At 48.8% G+C, this 25,318-nt stretch overlaps 4 protein-coding genes across 4 annotated transcripts; 3 read left to right on the top strand and 1 right to left on the bottom strand.

Moving 5' to 3' along the window:
* Nucleotides 1-1,535: 1,535 nt before the first annotated feature.
* On the top strand, nucleotides 1,536-4,434 carry EI90DRAFT_2702542 (uncharacterized protein). Its single transcript, XM_039053486.1, has 13 exons — nucleotides 1,536-1,742; nucleotides 1,795-1,918; nucleotides 1,968-2,198; nucleotides 2,255-2,409; nucleotides 2,481-2,604; nucleotides 2,655-2,885; nucleotides 2,942-3,096; nucleotides 3,171-3,294; nucleotides 3,347-3,577; nucleotides 3,634-3,788; nucleotides 3,863-3,983; nucleotides 4,034-4,267; nucleotides 4,326-4,434. The coding sequence occupies exons 1-13, from the start codon at nucleotides 1,660-1,662 to the stop codon at nucleotides 4,338-4,340; spliced, it is 1,983 nt and encodes a 660-aa protein (XP_038909805.1). The 5' UTR covers nucleotides 1,536-1,659; the 3' UTR covers nucleotides 4,341-4,434.
* A 363-nt stretch (nucleotides 4,435-4,797) lies between these two features.
* On the top strand, nucleotides 4,798-6,664 carry EI90DRAFT_2703010 (WD40-repeat-containing domain protein). The gene is made up of 9 exons (XM_039053487.1): nucleotides 4,798-4,976; nucleotides 5,029-5,187; nucleotides 5,260-5,383; nucleotides 5,435-5,668; nucleotides 5,728-5,879; nucleotides 5,940-6,246; nucleotides 6,295-6,362; nucleotides 6,427-6,483; nucleotides 6,562-6,664. Exons 2-8 carry the CDS (start codon nucleotides 5,105-5,107, stop codon nucleotides 6,449-6,451), a joined length of 993 nt encoding a protein of 330 aa, XP_038909804.1. The 5' UTR covers nucleotides 4,798-4,976; nucleotides 5,029-5,104; the 3' UTR covers nucleotides 6,452-6,483; nucleotides 6,562-6,664.
* A 4,478-nt stretch (nucleotides 6,665-11,142) lies between these two features.
* EI90DRAFT_3158458 (uncharacterized protein) lies at nucleotides 11,143-21,595 on the top strand (the record flags this gene model as incomplete). Its single annotated transcript, XM_039066174.1, has 9 exons — nucleotides 11,143-11,402; nucleotides 11,462-11,835; nucleotides 11,894-13,624; nucleotides 13,682-15,195; nucleotides 15,252-15,353; nucleotides 15,408-18,278; nucleotides 18,331-20,221; nucleotides 20,276-21,463; nucleotides 21,525-21,595. The coding sequence occupies exons 2-9, from the start codon at nucleotides 11,571-11,573 to the stop codon at nucleotides 21,593-21,595; spliced, it is 9,633 nt and encodes a 3,210-aa protein (XP_038909803.1). The 5' UTR covers nucleotides 11,143-11,402; nucleotides 11,462-11,570.
* Nucleotides 21,596-22,078: 483 nt separating this feature from the next.
* EI90DRAFT_3083202 (uncharacterized protein) lies at nucleotides 22,079-22,615 on the bottom strand. The gene is made up of 2 exons (XM_039062055.1): nucleotides 22,287-22,615; nucleotides 22,079-22,203 (listed from the first exon to the last, which is right to left on the bottom strand). Exons 1-2 carry the CDS (start codon nucleotides 22,533-22,535, stop codon nucleotides 22,123-22,125), a joined length of 330 nt encoding a protein of 109 aa, XP_038909802.1. The 5' UTR covers nucleotides 22,536-22,615; the 3' UTR covers nucleotides 22,079-22,122.
* Between the last annotated feature and the right edge of the window lie 2,703 nt (nucleotides 22,616-25,318).

The following is a 25,318-nucleotide window of genomic DNA, read 5'->3' as shown; positions in this document are numbered from 1 at the left end:
ACCGCCGAAACCCCATCCGGCTGATGACGTATGCTCACACTACGACTGAAATTGGTTCCATATTGGGGAGAATTCAGAAATTTGCGGCGCTGGTGGCAGATTCAAGGTTAACAGAGGCTGTTAAATCTGTCCTGAACGTTATAAAAAACTGCTACGTACGAGGAGGATTCCCTTGCCAAGTGTACATCATCACTAATCTCAATCAAACCAGCAGTCTGCCGATGACATCTTCTCCGCACCTGACGCGCCTCTGTTCGTTTCATCCACGCGAGGATCACTCTTTGCGCTACACCAGGCACTACACGAGCATCTACATGCATGCTATGGGATTCGAGGAGCGCGGACAATCTCAAGCAGTTTCTCTGTGTCAGTGAATCAGCTAAACATTGATTGTGATCCACGGGCCTCACAACTACTTCTAATATTGCTAGAGAGTTGCTTCAGATATATCCATCATGGAGGCGGAGCTTTCCGGCATCTCTGCAAGGCACAGCGCCCAATGTGAACGGGATCACCGCTCTAGCTACCACTGTCGCCAACTTTGTAAAATCGTCGGCACGTAAATCCTGCCACTGCAGCGGTCAATTGACTAATCCCTTCTCCAGCTGAAAAAGGATCCTCCAGCGAACCGAAATTCTTCAATCACCTATGATCCAATCGGTGATGACCCTAGTTCATTTTCCAAGCCCCTTCCAGTAATACTACGCAAAATTCTACTATCAATCCTCATTGAGATTAATTCTGGGTCGGAGTCAGTTTTGAAATTTGCTGCATTGATTGATGATTCAAGGATAACAAGGGCCGTTGAGCCCGTCCTGAATGCCATAAAAGACTGCTATGTACGAGAATGTTTCCTTTGTCGAATGCGCATCGTTGCTGATCTCGATTGAATCAGAAGTCGGCCGATAGCATTTTTGGTGCACCCGATGCACCTCAAATCCTTTCATCCACGCGAGGATTGCTTTTCACGCTGCACCAGGCTCTACATGAGCACCTGCATGCATGTCATGGGATTCAAGGTGCACGGATGATCTCGAGTAGTTTCTTTAAGTCAGTGAATCAGCCAAATATTCATGGTAAACCGCAGTTCTTGTGCAACTGCTGCTAATATGCGGTGTTGCCAGGAGGTTACCCCAGATATTTCTACGGTGGGAACGGGACATTCGGCAAACCACAGCACCCGACGTGCATGGGATAATTATTCTGACAACAAGTATCACCAACCTGTTAAAATCGTCGGCACGTATATCCTACTAATACCCACAGCCGCCGATTGCCCAACTGATCCCTTTATCAGTTGAATGGGAGTCCTCCAGTGCACCGAGCTTCTTCAATTACCTACAACCCAATCCGCAAGGACCCCAGTTCCTTTTTCATCCCACTTCTAGCACTGATACGCAATGTTGTGCTATCGGTGCTAAGTGAAATTAATTCTAGATCGGAGTCGATCTTGGAACTTAGTGCGTTGATCGAAGATTCAAGGGTGACAGGGGCCGTCAAATCTGTCTTGAATGCTATCAAGAATTGTTATGTACAAGGAAGTTTCCTTTGTTGAACGCGCATCATCACTGATCTCGATTGACCCAGACGTGGGTCGATGATATTTTTTGCGCAACTGATGCACCTCAAGTCCTTTCATCCACACGAGGATTGCTCTCCATGCTACATTGGGCACTACACGAACATCTGCATGCATATTATGGGATCCAAGGAGCACGGATAATTTCGAGTAGTTTCTCCGAGTCAGTGAATCAGCTTAATTCATTGTGGACTGCTAATATTCTGTGTTGCTAGGGAGTTACCTCGAGTGGTTCTAACCTGGAGACGGAGCGTTCAGAAGCCTCCGCGAAACACAGCGTTCCGCGTAGATGGGATAATCACTGCGACGACGAGTATCACCAACCTCGTAAAATCATCGGCATGTATATCCTGCCACTGCAACGGTCAATCGCCTAATTTCTCCACAGCTGAAAGGGAGCCCTTCAACGACCCGAAATTCAATCACCTACGATCGAATCAGCGACAACCCGAACTCGTATTCCATTCCACTTTCAATACTGATACGCAAGGTTGTGACATCAGTACTGAACGAAATTGAATCTAGATCGGAGTCGATATTGAAACTTACTACGTTGATTGAAGATTCGAGAATAACAGAGCCCGTCAAGTCTGTACTGAATTCTATAGAAACCTGCTATGTGCGAGAGAGCTTCCCTTGTTGAATGTGCACCGTCACTAATCCCGATTGAGTCAGACATCGATCGATGATATTTTTTGTGGCCCTCGTGCACCACAAATCGTTTCGTCTACCCGAGGATTGCTTTCTACACTGCATCAAGCCCTACATGAACATCTGCATGCACGCTATGGGATTCAGGGCGCACGAATAATTTCAAGTAGTTTTTTCAAGTTAGTAAATCAGCTAAGCATTCATTGTAAACTACGGTTCTCGTGCAACCACTAATATGCTGTATCGCTAGCGGGTTGCCCCAGATACTTCTGGCGTGGGAGCGGAACACTCAGACGTCTTCACAATACATAGTGTCCCGTGCAGATGGGATAATCACTCTGACAACAAGTATCTCCAACCTCGTAAAATCATCGGTACGTATATCCTGCCACTGAGGCGGTCAATCGCCTAATCTTTCCACCAGCTAAAAGGGGGCCCTTCAACGAACCGAAATTCAATCACCTACGATCGAATCAGCGATGCCCCTAATTTGTTTTCCATCCCACTTCCAACACTGATACGCAAGGTCGTGATATCAGTGCTGAATGACATTGATTCTAGATCGGAGTCGATTTTGAAACTCACTGCATTGACCGAAGATTCAAGAATGGCAGCGCCCGTCAAGTCAATCCTGGCCGCTATGAAAACATGTTATGTGCGAGAGAGTTTCCCCTATCAACTGTGCATCATCACTAATTCCGATCGAGCCAGGCATCGGTCGATGACATTTTTTGTGCACCCCATGCACCCCAAATCCTTTCAACCACGCGAGGATTGCTTTCTACACTGCACCAAGCTCTGCATGAGCATCTGCACGCACGCTATGGGATTCGAGGAGCACGGATGATTTCAAGTAGTTTTGTCAAGTCAGTGAATCAACTAAACATCAGCGTGAAGTGCGGTTCTCGTGCAACTGCTAATACTATGATTGTATTGCTAGCGAGTTGCCCCAAATATTTCTGTCATGGAAACGGAACGTTCAAACGTCTTCACAAAACACAGCGTCCGCCTTGGATGGGATAGTCGCTCTGGCAACAAGTATCACCAACCTCGTAAAATTATCGGCACGTATATATCCTGCCATTGCGGTGGTCGATTATCTAATCTCCCCACCAGCTGAAAGGGAATCCTTCTACGAACCGAAGTTCAATTACTTACGATCGAATCAGCATCGGCCCCAATTTATTTTACATCCCACTTCCAACGCTGATACGTAAGGTCGTGATAGCAGTGCTGAATGAAATTGATTCCAGATCTGAGTCGATTTTGAAACTTACCACGCTGATTGAAGACCCAATAATAACAGGGCCCATCAACTTTATTCTGAACGTTATAAAAACCTGTTATGTGCTAGAGAGTTTCCCTTGTCAAATGTGCATCATCGCTAATCCCGATTGAGCCAGACATTGGTCGATGACATTTTTTGTGCACCTCATGCAACACAAATTCTTTCATCCACGCGAGGATTGCTTTCTATGCTGCACCAGGCTCTACACGAGCATCTGCATGCATGTTACGGAATTCAAGGAGCACGGATAATCTCGAGTAATTTCTCCAAGTAAGTGAAATATCTAGACATATATTGCGAACCCTGGTTCTCGTGCAACCGCTGCTGATACACTGTGTCCCCAGAGAGTTTCCTTGTATGTTTCCATTATGGGAACAAAGTATTCGGATGTCTTCGCAAAACGGAGTGCCCCACGTGGATATCATCATTCTGACAACAGGTGTCACGAACCTTTTAGCATCGTCGGCATGTATATCCTGCTACTTCAGTGGTCAATCGTCTAATCTTTCCACCAGTTGAAACCACATTCCCCAGACAACCAATATTCTTCAATTACCTATGATCCAATCGGCAACGACCCTAGTTCATTTTCCATCCCACTTCCAACACTGATACGCAAGGTTGTGATATCAGTGCTGAATGAGATTGATTCTAAATCGGAGTCGATCTTGAAACTTACCACATTGATTGAAGATTCAAGAATAACGGAGCCCGTTAAGTCTGTCCTGAACTCTATAAAAACTTGTTATGTACGAGAGAGTTTCCATTGCCCGAGTCCAATGTGCATCGTCACTAATCCCGATTGAGCCAGACGTTGGTTGATGACATTTTTTGTACGCGTGATGCACCTCAAATCCTTTCATCCACACGAGGATTCCTTTCTACACTGCATCAGGCTCTGCATGAACATCTGCATGCTTGCTACGGGGTTCAAGGAGCACGGATAATTTCAAGTAGTTTCCTCAAGTAAGTGAATCAACTCAGCGTTCATTTCGAACCGCGGTCCTCGTGCAACTGCTGCTGATATACTGATTTGCTAGCGGGTTGCCTCAAATATTTCTTTCATGGGAACAAAACATTCTGATGTTTTCACAAAACCCATCGTCTGCTAGTGCCATGGATGGGATAATCACTCTGATAACGAGTATCACCAACCTCGTAAAATCGTCGGCATGTATACCCCGCCACCGCAGCTGTCCACTGCCTGACTGGTCCCTTCATCAGCTGAATGGGAATCCCCCAGTGCATCGAGATTCTTCAATTATCTATGATCCAATCGACAATAATCCCAGTTCATTTTCCATCCCACTTCCGACACTAATACGCAAAGTTGTGCTATCAATGCTAAACGAAATTGATTCTAGATCGGAATTGATTTTGAAACTTGCTGCCCTAATTCAAGATTCAAGGGTGATGAGGACCATCAAGTCTGTCCTGAATGTTATAAAAAACCGTTATGTGCGAGAACGTTTTCTCCGTCGAATGTGCTTCATCACTGATTCCCATTGAGCCAGAAGTCGGTGGATGACATTTTTTGTGCACCACATGCAACCAAAATCCTCTCGTCCACGCGAGGATTGCTTTCTATGCTGCACCAGGCCGTACACGATCATCTATATGCATGTTATGGGATTCAAGGCGCACGGATAATTTCGAGTAATTTCTCCAAGTAAGCGAAACATCTACACACATTGTGAACCGTGGTTCTCGTACAACCACTGCTAATACATCCTGTTCCCAGAGAGTTGCGTCGGATGTTTCTATTTCGGGAGCAGAACATTCGGATGTCTTCGCAAAACAGAGTGCCCCACGTGGGTGGGATCATCACATTGACAACTAGTGTCAGGAACCTTTTGGAATCGTCGGCATGTATATCGTGCTAACTGCAGTGGTCAATCGTCTAATCTTTTCACCAGCTGAGACCAAATCCGCCGGAGAACCGAAATCCTTCAATTATCTATGTTCCAATTGGCAACGACCCTGGCACATCTTTCATCCCAGTTCCAACGCTGATGCGCAAGGTTGTGATATCAGTGCAGGATGAAATTTGTTCTAGATCGGAGTCGATTTCAACATTTACTATATTAATTGAACACTCAAGGATACCAGAAGCTGTCAAGTGTGTCTTGAGCGCTATAAGAAACAGTTATGTACGAGGGCACTTCCTTTGTCGAATGTGCATCATCGCTAATCTCAGTTGACCCTGAAGTGGGGTGATGACATTTTTTGTGCACCCGGGGCACCTCAAATCCTTTCATCCACACAAGGATTGCTTACTACGCTGCACGGGGCACCAAATGAACATCTGCGTGCATGCTATGGGGTCCAAAGAGCACGGATAATCTTGAGAAGTTTCTCCAGGTGAGTCAATCAGCTGAGCATTCTTTGTTTCTTGTAGCAAGTACTGAAGATTTGAACAAGTGGGATCCTCTCCCTAGTACTTTCACCGAATGGTCGTCACCTAATCTCGGCCCCCTTAGATGCCTCGCGCATCGTGAATGTGGCGACGGGAGCGCTACTTGGAGAATTGGAGGAACACACTGGCCTGGTGCGGTCCGTCGCATATTCTTCTGATGGTCTTCACCTGGCCCCATCCTCTGGAGATCCCACCGTCCGTATCTACGATGCAGCATCCCTTCGAAAATCGAAGGGACACACCAATAACGTTCTCTGTGAGACCTTTTCACCGAATCGCAGCCATCTAGCCTCGGTCTCCAGTGACCACACGGTATGCACTCGAGATCCTTCAATGGGGGCGTCTCTTCAAATGCTGCAGGGACACACAGATTGGGTTAGGTTTGTGTTATATTCACCCAATAGCCGTCAGCTTCAAATGATCGTACCGTGCGTGTTCTTGACACGGTGACAGGAAGGATTATTCGAGCGCTGAAACGGCCATGCCAATTAGGTCTTTTCCATTACGTTTTCACTAGACAGCCGTTATTTAGCTTCCCACGATGACCATGTGCATGTTTGGGATGTGGCGGCTGTGGGGCTTTTTCGGGGTGATACCAGTCGATCTCTTCCGTGACATTTTTCTTAGATGGCCTCTATCTGACCTCTGTCTCGAGGAACCGTATCCTACGTGTCTGGGAGGGTCACGACAGGTGCGGCTTATCGAGACCTCAAAAAGCGGACCGGTGGCGCCAGAACCTGCGGAATCAGATGGCTGACATCCAACCGCCGCCCTAGACGATGCCACCGCCGTTGTTTAGCGGAGAAAGTCCCTAATCGAGGGTTGAAGAGATATACTGTCTTGTCCATCAACGGATGGTCGTCATATGGTCTCACACTCCCAAGATGGCACCGTCTGTCGCTGGGACGGGAATTTCATTGGACAGAGACGGCTCGATTCTGACTCCGATGGCTCGTCAACTTCCATTTTCCACAGACGGCTTGATGAAGGTTTGATAGCCGTGAACCATTTGGCGGCCCCGGATCTGTACATGATATATCCCATCGATCGATTCCATCATCTCCCACCCAGTTCCGCCGCCGCCGTTTTATCCCGACCGCAATGCTCTCCGCATCAAACAGTTCTCACGTTCTCACCCCTTGCGTCTGTTGGTTTCACGCTCAGTTCTCGTTGTCGCACGACATGGCAACCGTGTTTGCGTCGGGGGGAGAAGAAGGGATGATCGCATTCATCGATCTGGATGGGCTTGTGTTTCACAATGTGTAATATTTGGGTCCGCAACAGCACAACGTTATCACCGCCTTGATTTGCTCTTGCATTGTTAGGACCCCACTCTATTCCCGTTAAATAAAGGCTGGTGAACTACGTTGGATCTCGCTGGTCAGTGTAGAACCCGGCAACAATACAGATGACGGACGGACTGATCGACGTCACCTCCATGGCCAGTTCATCTTGACATGAACGTTTGTTCACGGCGCAACCTAGTAAAATCAGAGACCCAAACCCATTGACGGGGCAGTTGGGAATGATTGATGAACAATCGGAGACGTGGAAGTGACGAGCCAGAATCAATATACACATTGTCAGTGGGACGCTAATTATAAGCGTTGTGCATGTGAGCCTTCCGTTGAGATCGAATCATATCGAAAGAAGAAATATATTTCGTCAGGATGTACGTATGTGGATGCGCAGGCCAGGGTACGGACACTCCGTCAATTTTCTTGCCACCTCCCGTGCATTTGAGGGTCGCGCGATCCGTGAGTTCACTGCAAAAATCTACGGAGGGCAAATCACTGCTGGCGACGTTTATCTTGCGCTAGTAAAAAGACACAACGCATTTCATCTCTCCCAGCCATAAGTTACTAGCTGTTCTTCTACTGGCTGGATACACATGATTGCGAAATGCCGCGATTGTTTCGTCGAGCTTGCTGGTCCACAAACGATGCAATACGCGAGAGCGCATATACTGAGTATTTTAAGTGCTTCTGAGCGTTGCCCCAGCACGAGACCATTGTTCATCTTTCCGATCCCATTCATGTGTTTGTTTCACATGAAACCGCCAGTATATAGTGATGTCTTCTTCAACAGATCACCATCACCCTTCCTATTCAGAGTCCGGAAGGAGACCCTTTATACTAATTCAAACTTGAATTAAGCCGCAGGAACCGTGCGGCTTGAGACCACGCGCACCCTTTTGCCACCCCTGAACTCCTCTCCCGGAACATCCATTTAAAGTCAGTCATTGATCGTGAGTGCGCAACGAGGGCAGGTGTATGAACTGGTGGCGGTTCAGTCCCATTTTACCATGTTTGATTGTAAGCGACGCCACAATTTCCAATGAACTTTCTGATTGCTGTAGAAAGTCATTAAGGGCTCGCCATCCGAGCTCTATATAGACTGCCATGGTGCTCTTGTCATGGTCCGCATTCGCATCGCAGTTGAATGAGTGCCGAGCGCGGCTCCGGGGACCTCGCAATCGCTTATGAGAATGCTCCCCAACAAGCTGGGCACAAGTGATCTCACCTTCCGTGCTGTAGTAAGTCTGAACGCTTTGAACAGTAGGGATCGCCCATACGTAGTGCGGCATATGGGTAGCTCGATTCTGAGCGATTTAAGAATGCCGGCCACGCAGTGTTAAAATTAGACCCGTGCTTGGATCAAGAGTCATTACGGGGACCAACGGGATGGGGTGCGCAGGGGTGCGACCACACAGACCAGGGAGCACGCGAGTACTACAGGTATGCCCACACTTCAGAAAGTTTAAACATCCATTGGGCCGTAGTCCCCAATCCAAGGGGGAAAGGAGGGAGCTCAACGATCTGAAGGAGTTTGGAGAATATCAAAAGTCGACGTCGAAGCAGACGTACGAGTATATATAACAACAACAGGGTTCTTGCCAATATAAATGAATTTGCCAAGCTTCAGAAGACCAACGACCCGAGAGCTGAGACGCTCCTCCTAAGCGAAACGAGTTGATCAGCAAACTCCAAGGTACGCAAAAACCAAGTACGTGTAGGGAGTGAATCGCCGTGACATGACGAACCCAGAGATGAGGGGGGAAAAGGAAAAGAGTCATCTGGGATGACGTTCAAAAATAGAAACCGGATTAAGCAGATGACTAAACCAAAACAGTACTATATACCATGGATCCGGTGGTCAGCTTTGGCAACGTCAGCTGGGTCTCGAGTACAACCCGACGCTCATTATCACGCTATAACCTAGTGGATGTTCGAATCCGTGTCGCGGTTCATGTTTGCCAATAGTAAACCCAGCGGTTCGGGCTCAAACTTCTGGCGTTCCTACTTTTCACGCGCAAGTCCGGGATCGCTAATAAAAGAGCGTGAGGAACACGTACTCGCTCCTTTAGTTATGGATGCTTCCATCGTCGCTCGTGAAGTTCTCGCTCACGCAGACTCTGCTAACTTCTTGGGTTCCATTGACCCCGGTTCAACGGTGTGACTTACCGCAGTGCAGCAGTGCCTACTTGGATGACGCATGGTGATCGCAACGCACCGGCCGAATTCGGTTTTTTTTTTTTTTGGGTGATCACCGACGTCGGTCCTTACGGTAATCAGAGTGCCGCGCCATTTAATGCGTGGCGCGAACAAGGCGTTCGTCCTCTCTCCCCTCTTGCATTGTTCGATTCAAGGGTACCAAAGTGAATGGCACGAAGTACCAAATCCAACTGGGTATGCCCCCGACGGCGAAGCGAAGAAATTGTTTGTGGACCAACTGTACGCTTTAAATTGTCTGAAAAACACGTATGGTCTCGGCCACCATTGTGAAGGCGCGTGGCCAGCTTTCTTCGTTGTACTGGACCTCAGTTGTCATGTACGTCTCAAGAGGACGTGGTCGAGATTCATGAAATTGAGCATGGCTGGACTTATGTCGACAATCGTAACTGCCCTTCAACTTGTGAATTCTGCACCCAATGTTCAAGGAGAGCTGAGCTGCGGCTCCAAAGGAGACCAAGAAGGCTAAGATGTCTCCTTCTCTGGAGAATAGTAAGCGAGCAGGCGGCGGTGAGGGGGCATTCTGCGATTCATTTCTCCCACCTCTAGATGATGACGCACCTGAGGGGAGTAGTCTGACGGAAGAAGTGGGCCTTCCATGTTCTCGCATCCGGACTGGGACTCGGGGCGATTGCGAAGCGAGAAACGTGGGGGGGAAAGGACAACAACTGGTGGAGGAATGAGAAACTCAGGTGGGGTCTCGACTGAGGGCGGCGCCGTTGATGGTGAAGGACACAACATGAGAAGAGTAAGCGGGCAGTGCCGCTTCAGGCGGCGTGTTCCCCAGCTATTCAGTGCGCCTTAGCTCTCGTGCAATGACCGTATATCCCACAACGCACAGTATCTACCACATTCGACATCCCTGGGTCTCGATCCAAGCGAATGTAAAAATCTCTTCCACAGGCCCGGGTAACGTGAAGGACAAGAAATCGATGTGACACGCCATGAAGGTCCCCATGACGTTCAATCGACATAATATTGGGATCAGCGGCGCACAGAGCGAGTTAGGCAGGATCCCAACCTCTACTAAAGTAGAAGAGCGAGTCCTGTACGGCTGAGGGTTCAAGTCTTCGGAGTGGGCGCTCCTGTGCCGTTTGCCACATGTGTAGCCGATGACGCACGAAGGGTTGGGATAGCAGCGAACACAGCAAGAGACGAGGCCGTGGAAAATCGGCTTCTTGGTCGGCTGGGAAGTGGCGGCACCGCTGCGGATGAAGGGTCGACACCATCAAGCTATTAAGTAAAGCCCAGCTCGATCAAGAAGTTCATTCTCACATAGACAAGGAAATCTTCGACCAGGGTCGGCTCTGGAAATCCTGGGGGCCTAATTAAGTAGATGGGGGTGCACATGAATCCCAGGGAAGATCGAAGATGCAACTGGACACCGGAGCTAGTAGCGGCGTCGCAACATGGAGAACCCCTTGCCTACCTGAGCGCTGCAGTAGAGATAGAAGAAAAGGACCTCTATGATCAGGGATGCTCTTCGATTGAGCCTGCCATTGAGTGGAATTTGATGGGTCGTTGAGAGGGTTGGGAGTCCCGACTTGGTATCGTCCACTGAGATGGATGGGATTTGTGACTGGCTAGGACGAAACGTGTGTGGAGGCAGGATGCATGCTGCTTTGTTGCTTGTTGTGGCACAATCAGGTTCGGAAATGAAGGCTGTGCAGGCGAATCGCACTGCCACCACATGCCTCTGATAACCTAGTCTCCAAAAATGGAACTCCCTATCTGGTTCCGCTGTCCTCAAGGCCAAATGAATACTATAGATTCCCACAGAACCACCAGGCAGGTCAAATTACATTGAAGAATGCCCCTTAATAGCTCTGACCCGACTATACTGACCAAGCTACACACACGCCTCGAGCTCTCTTCACCGAGCTGATCTACATCATACTCAGGCCCAGGCTGACATCGGCACGGTTAGCAGGAAACCGTGATTCAAAGTTTTCACGGGTATGTCAGAGAGCATTCTCCTTGGTATGGGGACAATATTGATGTGGGATGAGAACTAGAGGGGTGTATTCCGATCGATTGATTTTTGACTATCCCTTCTCGCTGTCTTTTCTTCATTGCGACGTCTCAACATAAAGGCTTCTCGATTATTACGCCTCAGGGCCCGCGATGGGGGATGATCTTCTAGACTTCGTCATCAATCATGTGTTCATGCCGCCCAAGTTGCCCCAAGAGGCGGATGAGAGTCCGGAGCGCATAGATTTTCTTTTGTCGACCATCTGCAAGAGCATGACGCTTTACAGAAAGCAGTATGCTGCACCTGAGCACCAAGCGTTGTGGGATTCATTATTGAAAATGGTGGGTACGTTGCAACGAATCAACATGGACCCGGAGGTTGGAATCAGCGAATGCATCAAAAGATGGAGCACTGGAGGTAATGTCACTAGATACAGGCTAGAGCCGAATAGTAGTAGTAATATCTCTGGATGCAGACATCATCGCCATTTTCGTTCGTGCTCAAAACGCGGGTGTGATCATCCGTTGTGGTGAGGAGGAAACAATATTCGAGAATTTCGAAGCTTCGCCAACGAACAGAGCCGTGATGGATTGCACAGGGAAGCTTGTCCGCTCCTTTCCCGGGCCCGCAATTGCCATCCGAAACAACATTATGCAGGATCTGGATTTTCTAGAAGAATTGTCTACATTCCTAACTGAGATGAATGGTGATCGACGGGAAAATGAGGCCATGATGGACGATCAATCGCTAGATGAGGACACAGTGGACAGCGATCATTTGCACGAGGAGAACAGAATGGACGGCGATCAACGGGAGGACGAGGACGAAATGGGCAGTGATCGACTACAGGATGGGGACACAATGGGCGGTGATCCATTGCAGGATGAGGACGCAATGGATGGCGATCCACTGCAGCATAAGGACAGTGATCAACCGCAGAATACGGGGGAACACGGGAACCGCTCATTCGCGTTCGCGCCCCGGGGGCGATGGGCTTCCGAGGACACACCTCATCCGATGTACGTCACCGAATTGCTGACCGGGATACTCCGTGGAGTAGGGGAGCCTGCCGACATTCCTCGCGTCCAGAAGAGAACATCAGACGATGTTTTGCGGCGAAAAACGGCTTCTGTCCCATGGCGGCGCAGCTCCCTCTGGCTCGTTGTTCGCGTCGCGTTGCAGACTACGATTCATCGAGGCACTTCGAACATGAAGGAATACAAGGCTTTTATGGTACTTCTTCTGGCCGAGATTCTGCGGAGCGGCGTTGAGAAGTATTTACCGGGACATATTCTTTATTGCATGCGGGCCAAACTTAGCCGCCGACTCTTTAAAATCCGCTCATGGGCAGCTCCGTCTCTGATCACATTTGTCCACGAGGTGGTGCTTGATATTGAAGGGTTGCTCCAAGATCGATGGAAGAGCATTCAAGATGCGCACATGCGGGTACCCAAGTGGGCACCAGACGAGCTAGATGTTATTGGGGACACTAGCCTCAACTTGAAAAATTGTAGATCTTACATCAGTGCCGCTCTCGTCTCGGGGGTTTCCGCCAATCCTGATGCTGCATTCCAACCACATCATCATCCACGATCATTCAATGATCTCTTTGACGACGAACCCGGCAGTTTTTCGGCAGCAATAAAAGTCAATGGGTTTGTTGCGCTTTGGGATTTTGAGTGTTGCGTAAAAGATCGCATTGACGAATGGGTATCTCGGCAAATATCCGACCAGAACTGCGAAAGTGCTTGCGATTTAATCCCTCATTACATGACGACATATGCCGAAGAGGCCGAGAAACTGTATGGGGCACTAGCAGACCAATCCATTATGCTCCTCACGCTTTTTGAGTTGTGGATGGCACTCGACATTTTGGCAACAACTAGTTGTCCCCTCCTGAAGGATTATTCACCCGAGGTTCCACTGACTCTATATGAGGACCTCCTGCTCTCGAAATCCGAGTCGTTGGAACGCATCTCGAAGATCCAGACCTACCTGCGCAAGCGCTATCACGAAGCTGGTAGTACCCCTCGATCAGTTTTTTCAGAAACTGTCGATGAGGAAACTTTCGCAGTCAGATTTTTCGAGTCGTCTCCATCACTTCAGAGCCTTAAGCGCACCATAGAGGAACAAGCGGGGACGAGCGAAAAACTTCAAGAGCTTCGCTTGCTAAATCTAGAATATAGGGAAACGGTGAAATGGGCAGGTACGACCTTGAAGAAGGCAAATGTGTTCATAATCAGGGACTAAATTGGATCATTAGGCTTTCACACTGTGGATCGCATGAAACCCGGGCACAACCTGGAATCTTGTGGAGAATGCCGTGTCAAATGGCGGGCAAGAGTCCTGAGGACAGTTATTCGCGAATGGCCTCTACCAAAAGAACCAGTGCGAGCAAAAACCATTGTTTTTGAGCAAGCAGTTCCTAGGATTTTCAAGGCTTGGAGGGAGACAACTTATTGGCTTCTCCGTGACATCTGTACGTCGAAGGAAGGAAGGACACTTACGACGAGGGAATCGTATATCCGCTCATGCACACAGGAGTCCCCTTTGGGTACAGAACGTCGCGTCCCAAATTCTCAACGAATATCGTTGGCACCGGAGGTAGAAATCCCAGACAAGGAAGGTGTCTCTCGCACGTATACATCTTCATGTCGGCTGTGGGACATTAGCCATCGCAGATGGATATATTCTCCATCTGGTGACTGCGGTCTGAGTCACAGAATGTCCATGCGGATACCGAGACAGTCTCCATATGCATCCTTGGAATGCTTTGCGTTGGGAACATCCCACACCTCGAACGAAGTTCTTGCAAGCCAACATGAATGTCCCTCTTCGCTTAGCCTACGCAGTTTCGTTGCCTTCGGTTCGTTACGCGCTGGAGCCCGGTTACAGTGGTACAATATTGCCCGAGAAATTCCCTCCGAAAATTTGAGTTTTCAGTGTGAGGAGGTGCATGACCTGATCTCTCAGGCTGTGTGCCAAGTCGGATGCCTTTCCAGCGATGGCGTTTGGGAATGTCACCAGGTTTTACAAGAGGTCTCATTCGGTAATGTGTTATTGGACGTCCTTGAACAGCTGGGGACGGATATAGAGGGGAACTGGCGCCAGGGTATCACAGCACTGACTGTCACTACACTGGCTTCTCGATTGCTGGCCTCGGCTGTGGCACCACCGATCATCAACAAAACGTACACACTACTCCAGAAGATGCGAGACATCACTCTGCGCTGGTTGCACGAACTTTTGGTACTTCAATCACACGCCGAAACTGAAACCGAACGAGACAGATATCAAGGAGCAATATGTCAAATAGCCGCGATTTGTAGGAGTTCATTTGATGTCGATGCGCCCCATGCTAAATCACTGCTTCGAACTCCGGAAGATGTCGCCAAATTCATCGAATGTGCTATCATCCTTTGTAGTCATTCTCCCCTCACTGATGCAGACCCTCATTTGCATCAGTTGCTTCTCCGAGACAAGCGCGTGTCCTGCAGGATGGAAGCGCTTCTTATTACCCGCATCCAGGAAAGGGGGACCATGCTAGGCATTAACAAAGCAATATCAGCTGTTTGGAGTGGTATCGATCCAACATGTTGCTGGACAAGGCTACCAAGACCTAACGACCGTTGGTTGACCACTACCGTAAATGGTCAAAGGACACAAAACGTTCATTTCAACGTATTAAGTGGCGCTTTGCTCATTGATGGGAAACCACCCGGTTGGTTGCCATCTGACATTCGTGGGCATTCGATATACAAAGAACTCTTTGGTGCAGTACGGGACTATTCTCTACCCATAGTAAGACCCGCCGATTAACGGTTCGTCTGCAGAGAAGCCCGGAAGTTGTTCCATCGGATATGGAAGACATGGACTATGTTAGCAAGGCTCACATGTTCTATGAGTCTCAGCTCGAAACCAAGGATATTGATGAGGTTCGTCGAGGGAGATGAAGGAAATGGGCTTGACTAATTCTCACCATTAAACAGACAATTCACTTTGGGTGGCGAGATGGAAGGCTCATTGTACGAACCAGATCCCTTGCGCTTGATGGGAAAAGCTGTCGGGTCTTGGAATTGTTACCGTGTGAAATCTTTCAAGGGGATCTGCCATCTATCTTAGTGAAGGAATATTTTCATTGGATGGAGTTATCTACTTGTCAGATTGAGCTGCGGCCTAAGAAGGCACCCTGGACATCCTCCCAATCGAACTGGCACCTCCGTCGTACTGCATGCTCCACATGGGTCATGGATAAAGGGTCATCTGTCAGACTAGTTGACTGTCAAAGCCGCACAGGGGAGATGATTCATGCTATCCTTCGTCCACTTGAACCTGAAAATAACATTCTTATCACAATGGCAAGGTCGTCGATGCAAGAATTGCGCGTTGTTCTTCCCCGAATCCAGCTCTCCTTCGCCCTGAAGGGTGGGAAGCTTCATTCAATGAACTTTCCGGGTTTCGAAGTAGATAGTAACCAATCAATAGGCACAATGCTGGGCCTCCGCAGTCAGTTGGTCTTGCGTCACAGCGGAGATCTCGTTCCTGGTGTGGAGCTTAATTATTCGAGACGCGTCATAATCCCGACGGGGGATGTGTCTATCGCAAGTGACGGTGACCACGTCACTGTTACGATTGATGACTCGGAATCGTCACACGTCAAATATTGTGATTATGACATTGATGTCTTACTGGGCCGGCTGGTTGGAGACGGAAGTTTGCCCAGCGCATTATTCCAGTCACTTCTTCATGCTGTCACTAGTTATTGCTTGCCCGATCCTCTCACGTCATTGTCAGGAGTCGAGGAAGCGATCCAAATCCTTCGATCAGCGCGTTGCAAATCGTTCCAAAGTCTTGGTGACTGGGAGCGGCAGCTTCTGCGTCAGTTGTCGGCGTTAACACCATCAAGGACTGGGGAACTGCCCGATGAACTGCCCGATGAACCGCTTGGTGGGTGGCCAGGTGGACGGCGCGAGCTATGGAAACGGAAACGGGAACGAGAACGAGAACAGGAACGAGAACGAGAACGGGAACAGGAACAGGAACGGCAATGGGAATGGGAATGGGAATGGGAACAGGAACAGAAACGGAAACGGAAACAGGAACGAGAATGGGGATGGGAACGGGAACGAGAGCGGGAACGAGAATTCGATTTGAGAAAGCTTTGGGAGCGTGGTATTGGAGAAGTCGTTTGGAATGAAGCGCTTAGTCCGCTTGTCCAACACTGTGCCTTTTGGGATGAGACCCGATCTATTTTCAAATGGATCGATGAAATGAGTGTCGTTGACCCTTCTGTACGTTTCGGAGGATCGGAACGTCATTGGGGAGAACTGCGTCTGCTCTCCCGTGCTGGATGTTGCAATGCAGTCTGGTACGGTCCTGATCTTCCATGGGCTATGCGGGGTGTGGACGTGATATATAAATCCAGGGACGTGATACGTGAACCCAGGGACGCGATTCATGAATCTGACAAAGGACTCGATGCTACCCGTATTCGTGCCGCATCCAATGTCTCTAGTCTGGTATACCATTGTCCTCGTCGGCTAAAGACACCCAAAGACCTTTTGTCTCGCTTGTCTCGCCTTGGACGGTGGCGGGAGATTCAAGGTTCATCCCCCAATCATTTGTCGAATATGCGTTTGGCATTCAGCAAGGAATGGCTGCGTTTGAACATGGACAAATGGATACCTTTGTACAATGCGTGTCGAACAGAGGAATGGGGAAACCGTACTCGTTTCAAATTGATGTTTAGTCTTCCGGCGCCCGTCGCCTTTACTCAATACGGGGATTTGGTCCCTGCCTTACTTGCATTCATACGCTACCCCGAGTTTCGTTCCATTGATCCGCCACCGTGGCCCCGATACGATTTGAGCGTGGGCTATAAACCAGATGCATCCGAACTCAAAAGTGCCATTACGGGGTCCCTTCCACGCAAATTTTTTCCCCAGACATCTTTTCAGGTTTCTTTTCTTCTCAAAAACTTGATTGCTCAATGGAATAATGAACCCACAAGAGCCCCAACATTACCAAGCCTGCCGGATGGCGATGTGTGGCTGATCAGCACCTCTTTTGCTATGGCCGAGGCGACTAAGTTGTTTGAATCCTGTTTGAGAAACCGGGATTTTCGCCAGCACATTCGGGTAGTCCAGAGGGTATTGGACAAACACCGGACTTGGACTTCAGATGCTCCGGTTCTACCGATATATTCGTTTCCGACATCCTTACGACTCGGATTAGTGGAACCGTCCATCGTATCGTACAGTGACGTCTTTCTCCGACAACCTCCGATTCTTGCATGTACGCCAACCCCTCTGGAAACGAAAAGATGGTTGACCATCAAATCGTCTTCGGAACGCAGTAATCTCAAAGCTCTCATTTCGACTCTCCGTTCATCCCACGATCCGATATCCCAGAAATATAGGGCTGATCTTGAGGCTAGCCGCAATGCATTGCATGACAACATACAAACCAGCGTGGAGCGGGTGGAATCTCTCCAAGAAGAGCTTTATCGCGATCACCGGATGTACCGATCGCATCTCGCTCATGTGTTAGGGCAAGTCGGAAGGGCGCTCAACCCGGATCCTCCTCAGTCAGAGCGAGTACAGGAAGTTATGCGGGTTGCAGGACTATGGCCGAAGAGCACCACTCGTTCTTTGCTGCACCACTTATCATTCTCAGCGCGTTCAACAGTAAACTTATCCCCCGAATGGAGGAATGTTCTCGTTTGCCTCGCCCAGTCCATACTTCTCTGGCAGCGATCGGAGAGATTGCTGAGATTAGGACCCAAATCCGATGAGTTTCTGAAGGAATGTTCGAGTTATCCTGATCTGCATGACATCTCTGACGACTGGCTGCTTGTCCAGGTGAGCGTATCATTTGTCGGCACGGACGGAATTAACTCTCTGAGATCCTCAGATTGACTCCAACTTTCTTGCACGCCCTCTTCAAGTTGATGTTGCGCGTAACATGATGTTTCCTCGCTCACAAGACAATATCATCCTTCAACTCAATATGGGGGAGGGAAAAACGTCCGTTATTGTTCCGCTTATTGCCATATCTCTAGCAGATGGACGAAAACTAGTCAGAGTCATCGTGCCAAAGCCCTTAGCAAATCAAACGTTCCAGTCTCTGGTCCGACGCCTGAGTGGCTTAGCGAATCGGCAAATATATTGCATGCCGTTCTCCCGTGCCATCACAACGGATTCGGATGTTTTTCGAAGGATCTGTCATGAATGCATGGATGGTGGTGGTATACTGGTTATGCAGCCTGAACACGTCCTGTCTTTTAAACTCACGAGCATTGAACGACGGCTTTCAACGCCCGGGACAAGTGCACTGTTAGGGTTACAGCGATGGCTGGACGCAAACGTTAGGGACATTTTGGACGAGAGTGACGAGATTCTGGCGGTCAAGTGTCAACTTGTGTACACAATTGGCACTCAGCAGCCCCTAGATCCTCATCCTATCAGATGGACTATGGTGCAGCATGTGTTTGCTATCCTGCGTAGTAGCGGTCGGCTCCTTCATCAGCTGGCTTCTCAAGGGGATCTCGAGCTCGAGCAACGAGACGGGTGTTTCCCTCGACTTCGCATTCTCAAACACGAGGCTGGCGTTCAAATTTTGAAATCTCTCTTACGTGAAATAACGCAAGGGGAGTCTCCTGATCTACCTTCGTTTCGGCTATTCCACGGAGAGGTGCGACGAGAAGCAGAGGCTTTCATCGCCCAAAGGAATCCCGGAAAACTTCATGGATTGCGAAATCACTGCCGCAGTGACCACCATCTGTGGAGCGTTTTACTCCTGCTGAGAGGTCTTTTTGCGCATGGGATACTTATGTACGTTCTCAGTGAACGTAGGTGGCGAGTAGACTATGGGCTTGACCTAACACGGTCACGTCTCGCAGTGCCCTATCGTGCAAAAGATGTGCCTGCACTGAGAGCAGAGTTCAGTCACCCGGACGTTTGTATTTCGCTAACATACCTCAGCTACTACTATGGCGGATTGTCTCACGATCAGCTTGATATGTGCTTCGAGCATATCAACCAACTAGAAGACCCTGTAGTGGAATATCGCAAGTTGATTAAGGATAATTGCTTAGTGCCAGACTTTCTGCGCAATTACAATACTTTCAACCCGGATGACCGCGAACAAAGGATCCAGCATCTCTATCCAGCTTTCGAAAGGAACCCGTCGACGATCAACTTCTTCCTCTGTCAGGTTGTTTTTCCGAAAGAAGCCAAGACATTTCCTCAAAAACTCTCCGCATCCGGTTGGGACATCGCCGAACGAAGGCAACACGTAACGACAGGTTTTAGTGGCACCAATGACAACCGCTATCTTCTCCCCACTTCTATTCAACAGGACGACGTCCCTGCGCAATTGGGTACGAATGCCAAGGTGTTGAATTTAATGCTGCGACCTGAGAACGATCACTATCAAAGTGCGGCGAGCAGCACGTTTCTGGACCTCATCGTCAAGGAGACTCCTCAAATCCGAGTGTTGTTGGATGTGGGCGCTCAGATGTTGGAGTACTCCAATAAGGAATTGGCATCGATATGGCTTTCGCAAGTCTCGGCAGTAGATATAGATGCTACGATCTTCTTTTCCGAAGATGACGAAATCTTCGTTATTAGGCGTGATGGAGTAACAGAACCGTTCATCTCATCGTCATACAGACACCAGCTTGATCGCTGTATCGCGTACCTGGATGATTCCCACACAAGAGGCACCGATTTGAAGTTGCCCGCCAATTATCGTACGGCAGTTACATTAGGTCCGAAAGTGACAAAGGATAGACTAGTTCAAGGTAAGCCCTCCTGTTCCTATTAGGATATGATCGAATCAGTAGGTTTGTCTTCAGGATGTATGCGAATGCGCAGGTTAGGTAAGGGACAATCTGTCTTATTTCTCGCCCCTCCCGATGTGGATCGCAAAATCCGCAAGCTCTCCAAAAAGTTTCGTGGAGAACGAATTGGTGTATACGACATTCTTTCCTGGTCCATCAGGGAGACGTGTGCCAGCCTAAGGCGTTACAGTTGTGATTGGAGAGAGCAAGGCATCCATTACATCGACAGGCAATGCGCATGGGAAGAGTTTTGGACGTCCTACATCCGTCGCACCTCAGTGTTAGAAAAATATTGGTTGAAACCCGAGTTGAAGTCTCTCGAGGAAATGTATGGGGCACCACCGTCCTCCGGGCCACTGGAACAGGAACCGCCCCATCCGGCAGCCGATTGTCGCGAGATCAAGCAGAGGAGTGAGATTTTCTCATCCTCCACAATGAGTTGGCTGGTGAAAATGGCAGAAGAGCAGGAACGTGAAGTAGTCCACGAGTCTAGGCGCGAGCCGGAGGACGAGGAGTCACTACCACCTTTACGACCTGCTCGCCATCACCTCCATCCTGATGTCGAATCATTTGTGCACGATGGTCAAATACCACCATCTTCTCCTGCTTTCGTCTCGCTCTTTTCTTCAATCACAATCCTCCCTCGGTCTCAGCAAGACACCAAGTGGTCACGCAACCTTCTTGCAACCAGCGACTTCGTCACCACAATCAAAGGTTCGAGTGCACACAAAGGCATCGAGTTTCTTCGGCCTGTGAACTGGATACTGTCTAGCATTCGCGGATCGATGCTCGTGGTGTGCAGTCCTTTTGAGGTGAATGAGTTGCTCCCAGAAATTCGTCGCAGCGGCAACGTCAGGTTGCACGTGTACTCTCCAAGAACAAGTCAGCCGATGAGGTCCCTCGATGATCTCAAATTTTACACAATTCCGTCCTTACCGACGACGTGGACCTACCCGGAGAGGCTCACAGTCTCGCAGCTCAATATATTCTCAGGCCAGATGTACATCAACAACTTCGAAACGTATCTCGAACTTTGCAATTTTCTGGGCGTCAACACCAGTCATGATGGGAGGAACGAAGTAGAAACACAAAGTGATGGTTTTGTCCTACCCAGGAAGCGTACTCGGGAAATGAGCTTGGTCTGCCCCTTTGATATTAGTCCCTTGCCTTTCATCCGCAAGCTAACGAGTCTCCGGAGGAACGGTGAGTTGTTCCATCTGATTCTAGCAGCTCGAAGTACCCACGCTAACACGCCACGCTCAAGGAACGTCCTATGCCTCTACTCATCTTGGACGAATTGTTAATGGAGCATTCGTTCAGCCAGAGGAGTTTTGACGGAATATGCACCATCATGTATATAATTATCCAGCTTGCAAATTCGCAGCTAGGCGTATACTTATACCATCGAATGAGCCTGCGTCATGAAGGTCATGTTAGAGCCTCCTGGCCAGCGGAACCCCACATCCGATCGGTGCAGTCTCACTGTCACACGCGTGCATACTGTGTAGCGCACTGGCATGTACACCAAGGGTCCCGCAGCAATCCTACAGTGTGGGTTGCCGTAATACATAGAAAGGTAGCGAATTTATGCTAGCGTGTTACTCTCAGTATCAAACGTTGTTGAACTAACTAATTACGGATACGTGAGTGCGCGTCAGTCATAAAGACCAACACGAAAGAGAAAAGTCTCTTAAGGAAAAGCAGCCAGATGCCAAGCATTGGACACAGAAGAGAATGTTGCAACGCGCAAAGGATCCTCGATCAAGCCGCACTGCCAGCAGCTTCGAACTGGCTCCCTAGCCTCGTCAATCTTCACGAGCAACTTACAACGACATCACCCCCTTCCAACCCTCTTTCATTCTTCACCGACCCCCTCTCTTCCGCCCCTTTGCCAACACCACCCTTAGCCAACCCGCTCGCAATCCCTTCCTCACCCCAAATGCCTACCATAAGGCGTGACCACGTTGACAGCCAAATTTCCCATCGCTTTCGATCTCCTTTATAGGATTTTCTATCGTCCCCCCACGTTGAACGCCGAGAAACGAGTCCTCTTATGAGTTGTAGAACTGGCATAATAGTGATTGGCTGATGCGAAAGGGATTCCTCCTATGAATCGCGTGACGCGATGATCGAAATCTCTCAGAGTGGGTGCCAACTTGGAAAGAGTTTCGAGGTGGCCTCGGAGGTAGGCAGGATCCCAGCCTCTACTACCTCGGAGGAAGAGGTGTCCGCCCACTAGATGTCGCGGTACAGGATCACTTTTCGAAATAGCCATTGTTGGGGCTCGTTCCATGGCTAGAATGGGAGGAATGAAAGAATGAAATGAAAAGTCGAGTTTTCCGGGGAACGGTGCGGTAGAATGGTTACTTACATTCCCAAAAACGCAAATACTCGACAACGCACACTTATCGCCCCCCTTCCTCAACATACAACGACAATACATTCGCTCCCAACGAGAACCCAAGCTCCAACAATGATGCCTCGGGTTACGAATAGTGAATCGGATATCTTCCGTATGGGCTCCCCCGTGGAGTTGAAGGGGACGCGGGCGCCTTATTGTGTTTCAAAAGCGCAAGTGCCCCATTTCGTTTGGAGGGACAGATATATGGTGGAGTGATTGGGAACGAATGGTATGTGGATTAGCAAGTGGCTCCAATCACGAACGGAAAAAAAAAAGAAAACGGAACTTACATCCTCTTAAACAACTCCGCGATACCCTCCTTCCTCCTTGGTGCACAAGTTCTAGAGAGGTCTCTCACATATTATTTGAATAAAAGGTCTAGACCACTGTCGAATTCACAATAGATCGAGTGATGACGATGTTACAAAGAAGTGAAAGGTTGAAGAGATCATTGTTATGCCAGTCACAGAGGCGAGGTGTTAGGGTTACAGTGTGAGAATTCCAGTGAATAGCGCTCCAATGACGCTTCTATTTGTGTTCTGAATTCCCGATTGACACTTACAGCTCTTAACAAGGGCGAGGTATCTATGGAGCCTGAAAATGCATACAACAAAGAGGAAATGCACTACTCCGGTCGGTGTAATGGTGTCGAGGTTCAGATGCCTTCACCACGAAACTGACGGCCAGAGATGCCGATTGCAAGGCCATCGTGCCCATAATAAATACAGGTGAGCCAAGTTACTCCGAGTACGTTGTTCGGTTCATAGAAAACGTCATCATCACGTCATCATCACTATTCCTATTCAGAGTCCGGAAAGGGACCCGGCGCGTAAACAAACTTGGATTGAACCGCAGGAACCTTGGCACCATGACTTTCATCCATTTAAAGTCAGGTGTAAGAACTGGTGGCCGTTCAGTCCCATTTTACCTCAGAATGCGTGTTTGATGTAAGCGACGCAACAATTTCCAATGACTGTAGAAAGTCATTGGGGGCTCCCCATCCGAGCTCTAGACTGGGTGCTCTTGTCATGGTGAGCATTCACATTGCAGTTGAATGAGTGTCGAGCGCTCTGGGGACGTTGCAATCACTTATGAGAATGCTCCCCAACTAGCTGGGCACAAGTGATCCCACCTTCCGTGCCGTAGTAAGTCTGAGCGCTTTGAACAGTAGGGTCGCTCATACGTAAGTGCAACATATACGCGGCTTGATTCTGAGCGATCTAAGAATGCCGGCCACGCAGTGTTGAAATTCGACCCCTGCTTGAGACAACCAAGAGTTATTACGGGGACCAATGGAATGGGGCCCCCCACACTGTACTAACATGACCAACAACCTGTCACGCGTCACGCTAGTCTCGAGGTCCGGTTCAAACCAAGGTTTTGTCACGCGTCACGCTGGGGAAAAGGTTGGATGGGGTGTGTCACGCTGTAAACTGGGTTTCAATGTGGCTGTGCAATTTGTAATTCAAAATTCCCTTTTTCGGGAGTAAATACATTCAAAAACGAAAAATGGCCATTTCCGTGTCCAAATGGCGCACCCGTCTGACCCGCATTCCACGGCCAAGGTCACAGCTCTGAGGGCTTGAGGAAACCAAGGGGGCTTCATCAAGGGTATCAGGCTCGGCATCCTCAGCACAAGTTGATGCAACTTGTAACGCTCCATTGACTGCTTCAAGCCCACCAGGCGCCACACAACTATCATATGCCCGAAAACTTCTTCTACTGTCACATCGACATCATCTTCTGGGGTATTTGTGAACTCCTCTTCGTGTAGGGTAGAACTTGAGTGTGGGTGAGTATTATGATTGTCCTGTGGTTGCTTTCGTGGGGCGGTTATTTCTTCGGCCAAGTCAGGATTGTGTTGGTGAAGGGAATCAAGAATCAAGCGGAGTGGGCGGCTGGTTAGACTTGAGTGAGATAGATTGAAATTACCCGAGCGGCATAGTTCAAAGGCCTAGAATTTATTAGTACGTGTGCCCATGGGAATGAAAATTTCGCGTTCCAATTACTCACCTTTTGAATTCTATCACACCGATTCATAGTCTGGAAAGCATGAACTAATGTTTGAGGAACACGGTCTCTCAGTGTTCCCAGCTTGGTGTTGAGTATTATATTGGATGAGTCAACCCCATTTCGTAGCTGCGCATAAACCTCCTGTACAGCAGCTGCCTGCTGAGACTGCTTTATGGAATGTTTTAATGGGCGCTGGATTCCGACATCACAGGGTTGCCAGAGTCCAGTACACCCTCCAGGGATGTAGTCGAGTATAATCCAAGGATAGTTTTGGTGCAACCAGAGTCGAAATTCATGAGACGTGTGAACTGGCCACACATCAAGCTGCCAAATACATTCTTGAAGCGGGTCAAGGGTGTTGATGAGCGACACTTGTGATCTCAGAGCTGGACTATGAGTAATGACTCAGTCTCAGCCAATATGCGTGAAGAACTAGATATATTACCTATGAGTAATGACTAGAGGTAATATACATAATATAAGTTACAATGATAAAGCAATGAGGGAATGTAACTAACTAACCTCAGTCTCAGCCAATATGCGTGAAGAACTGAGGGAAAAGGAAATGAATTCAAATGAATGAATATGTCCGTGGCCTGGCACGGATTAGTCCGAAATAATATAAAAGAGAAAAGGTGTTGTGA

This window comes from Cantharellus anzutake (assembly GCF_015039405.1).
Source record: "Cantharellus anzutake strain C23 chromosome Unknown EI90scaffold_97, whole genome shotgun sequence".
NCBI lineage: Eukaryota > Fungi > Basidiomycota > Agaricomycetes > Cantharellales > Hydnaceae > Cantharellus > Cantharellus anzutake.
Note: the sequence above shows the minus strand (reverse complement) of the source record. Positions and strands in the feature narration are given on the sequence as shown.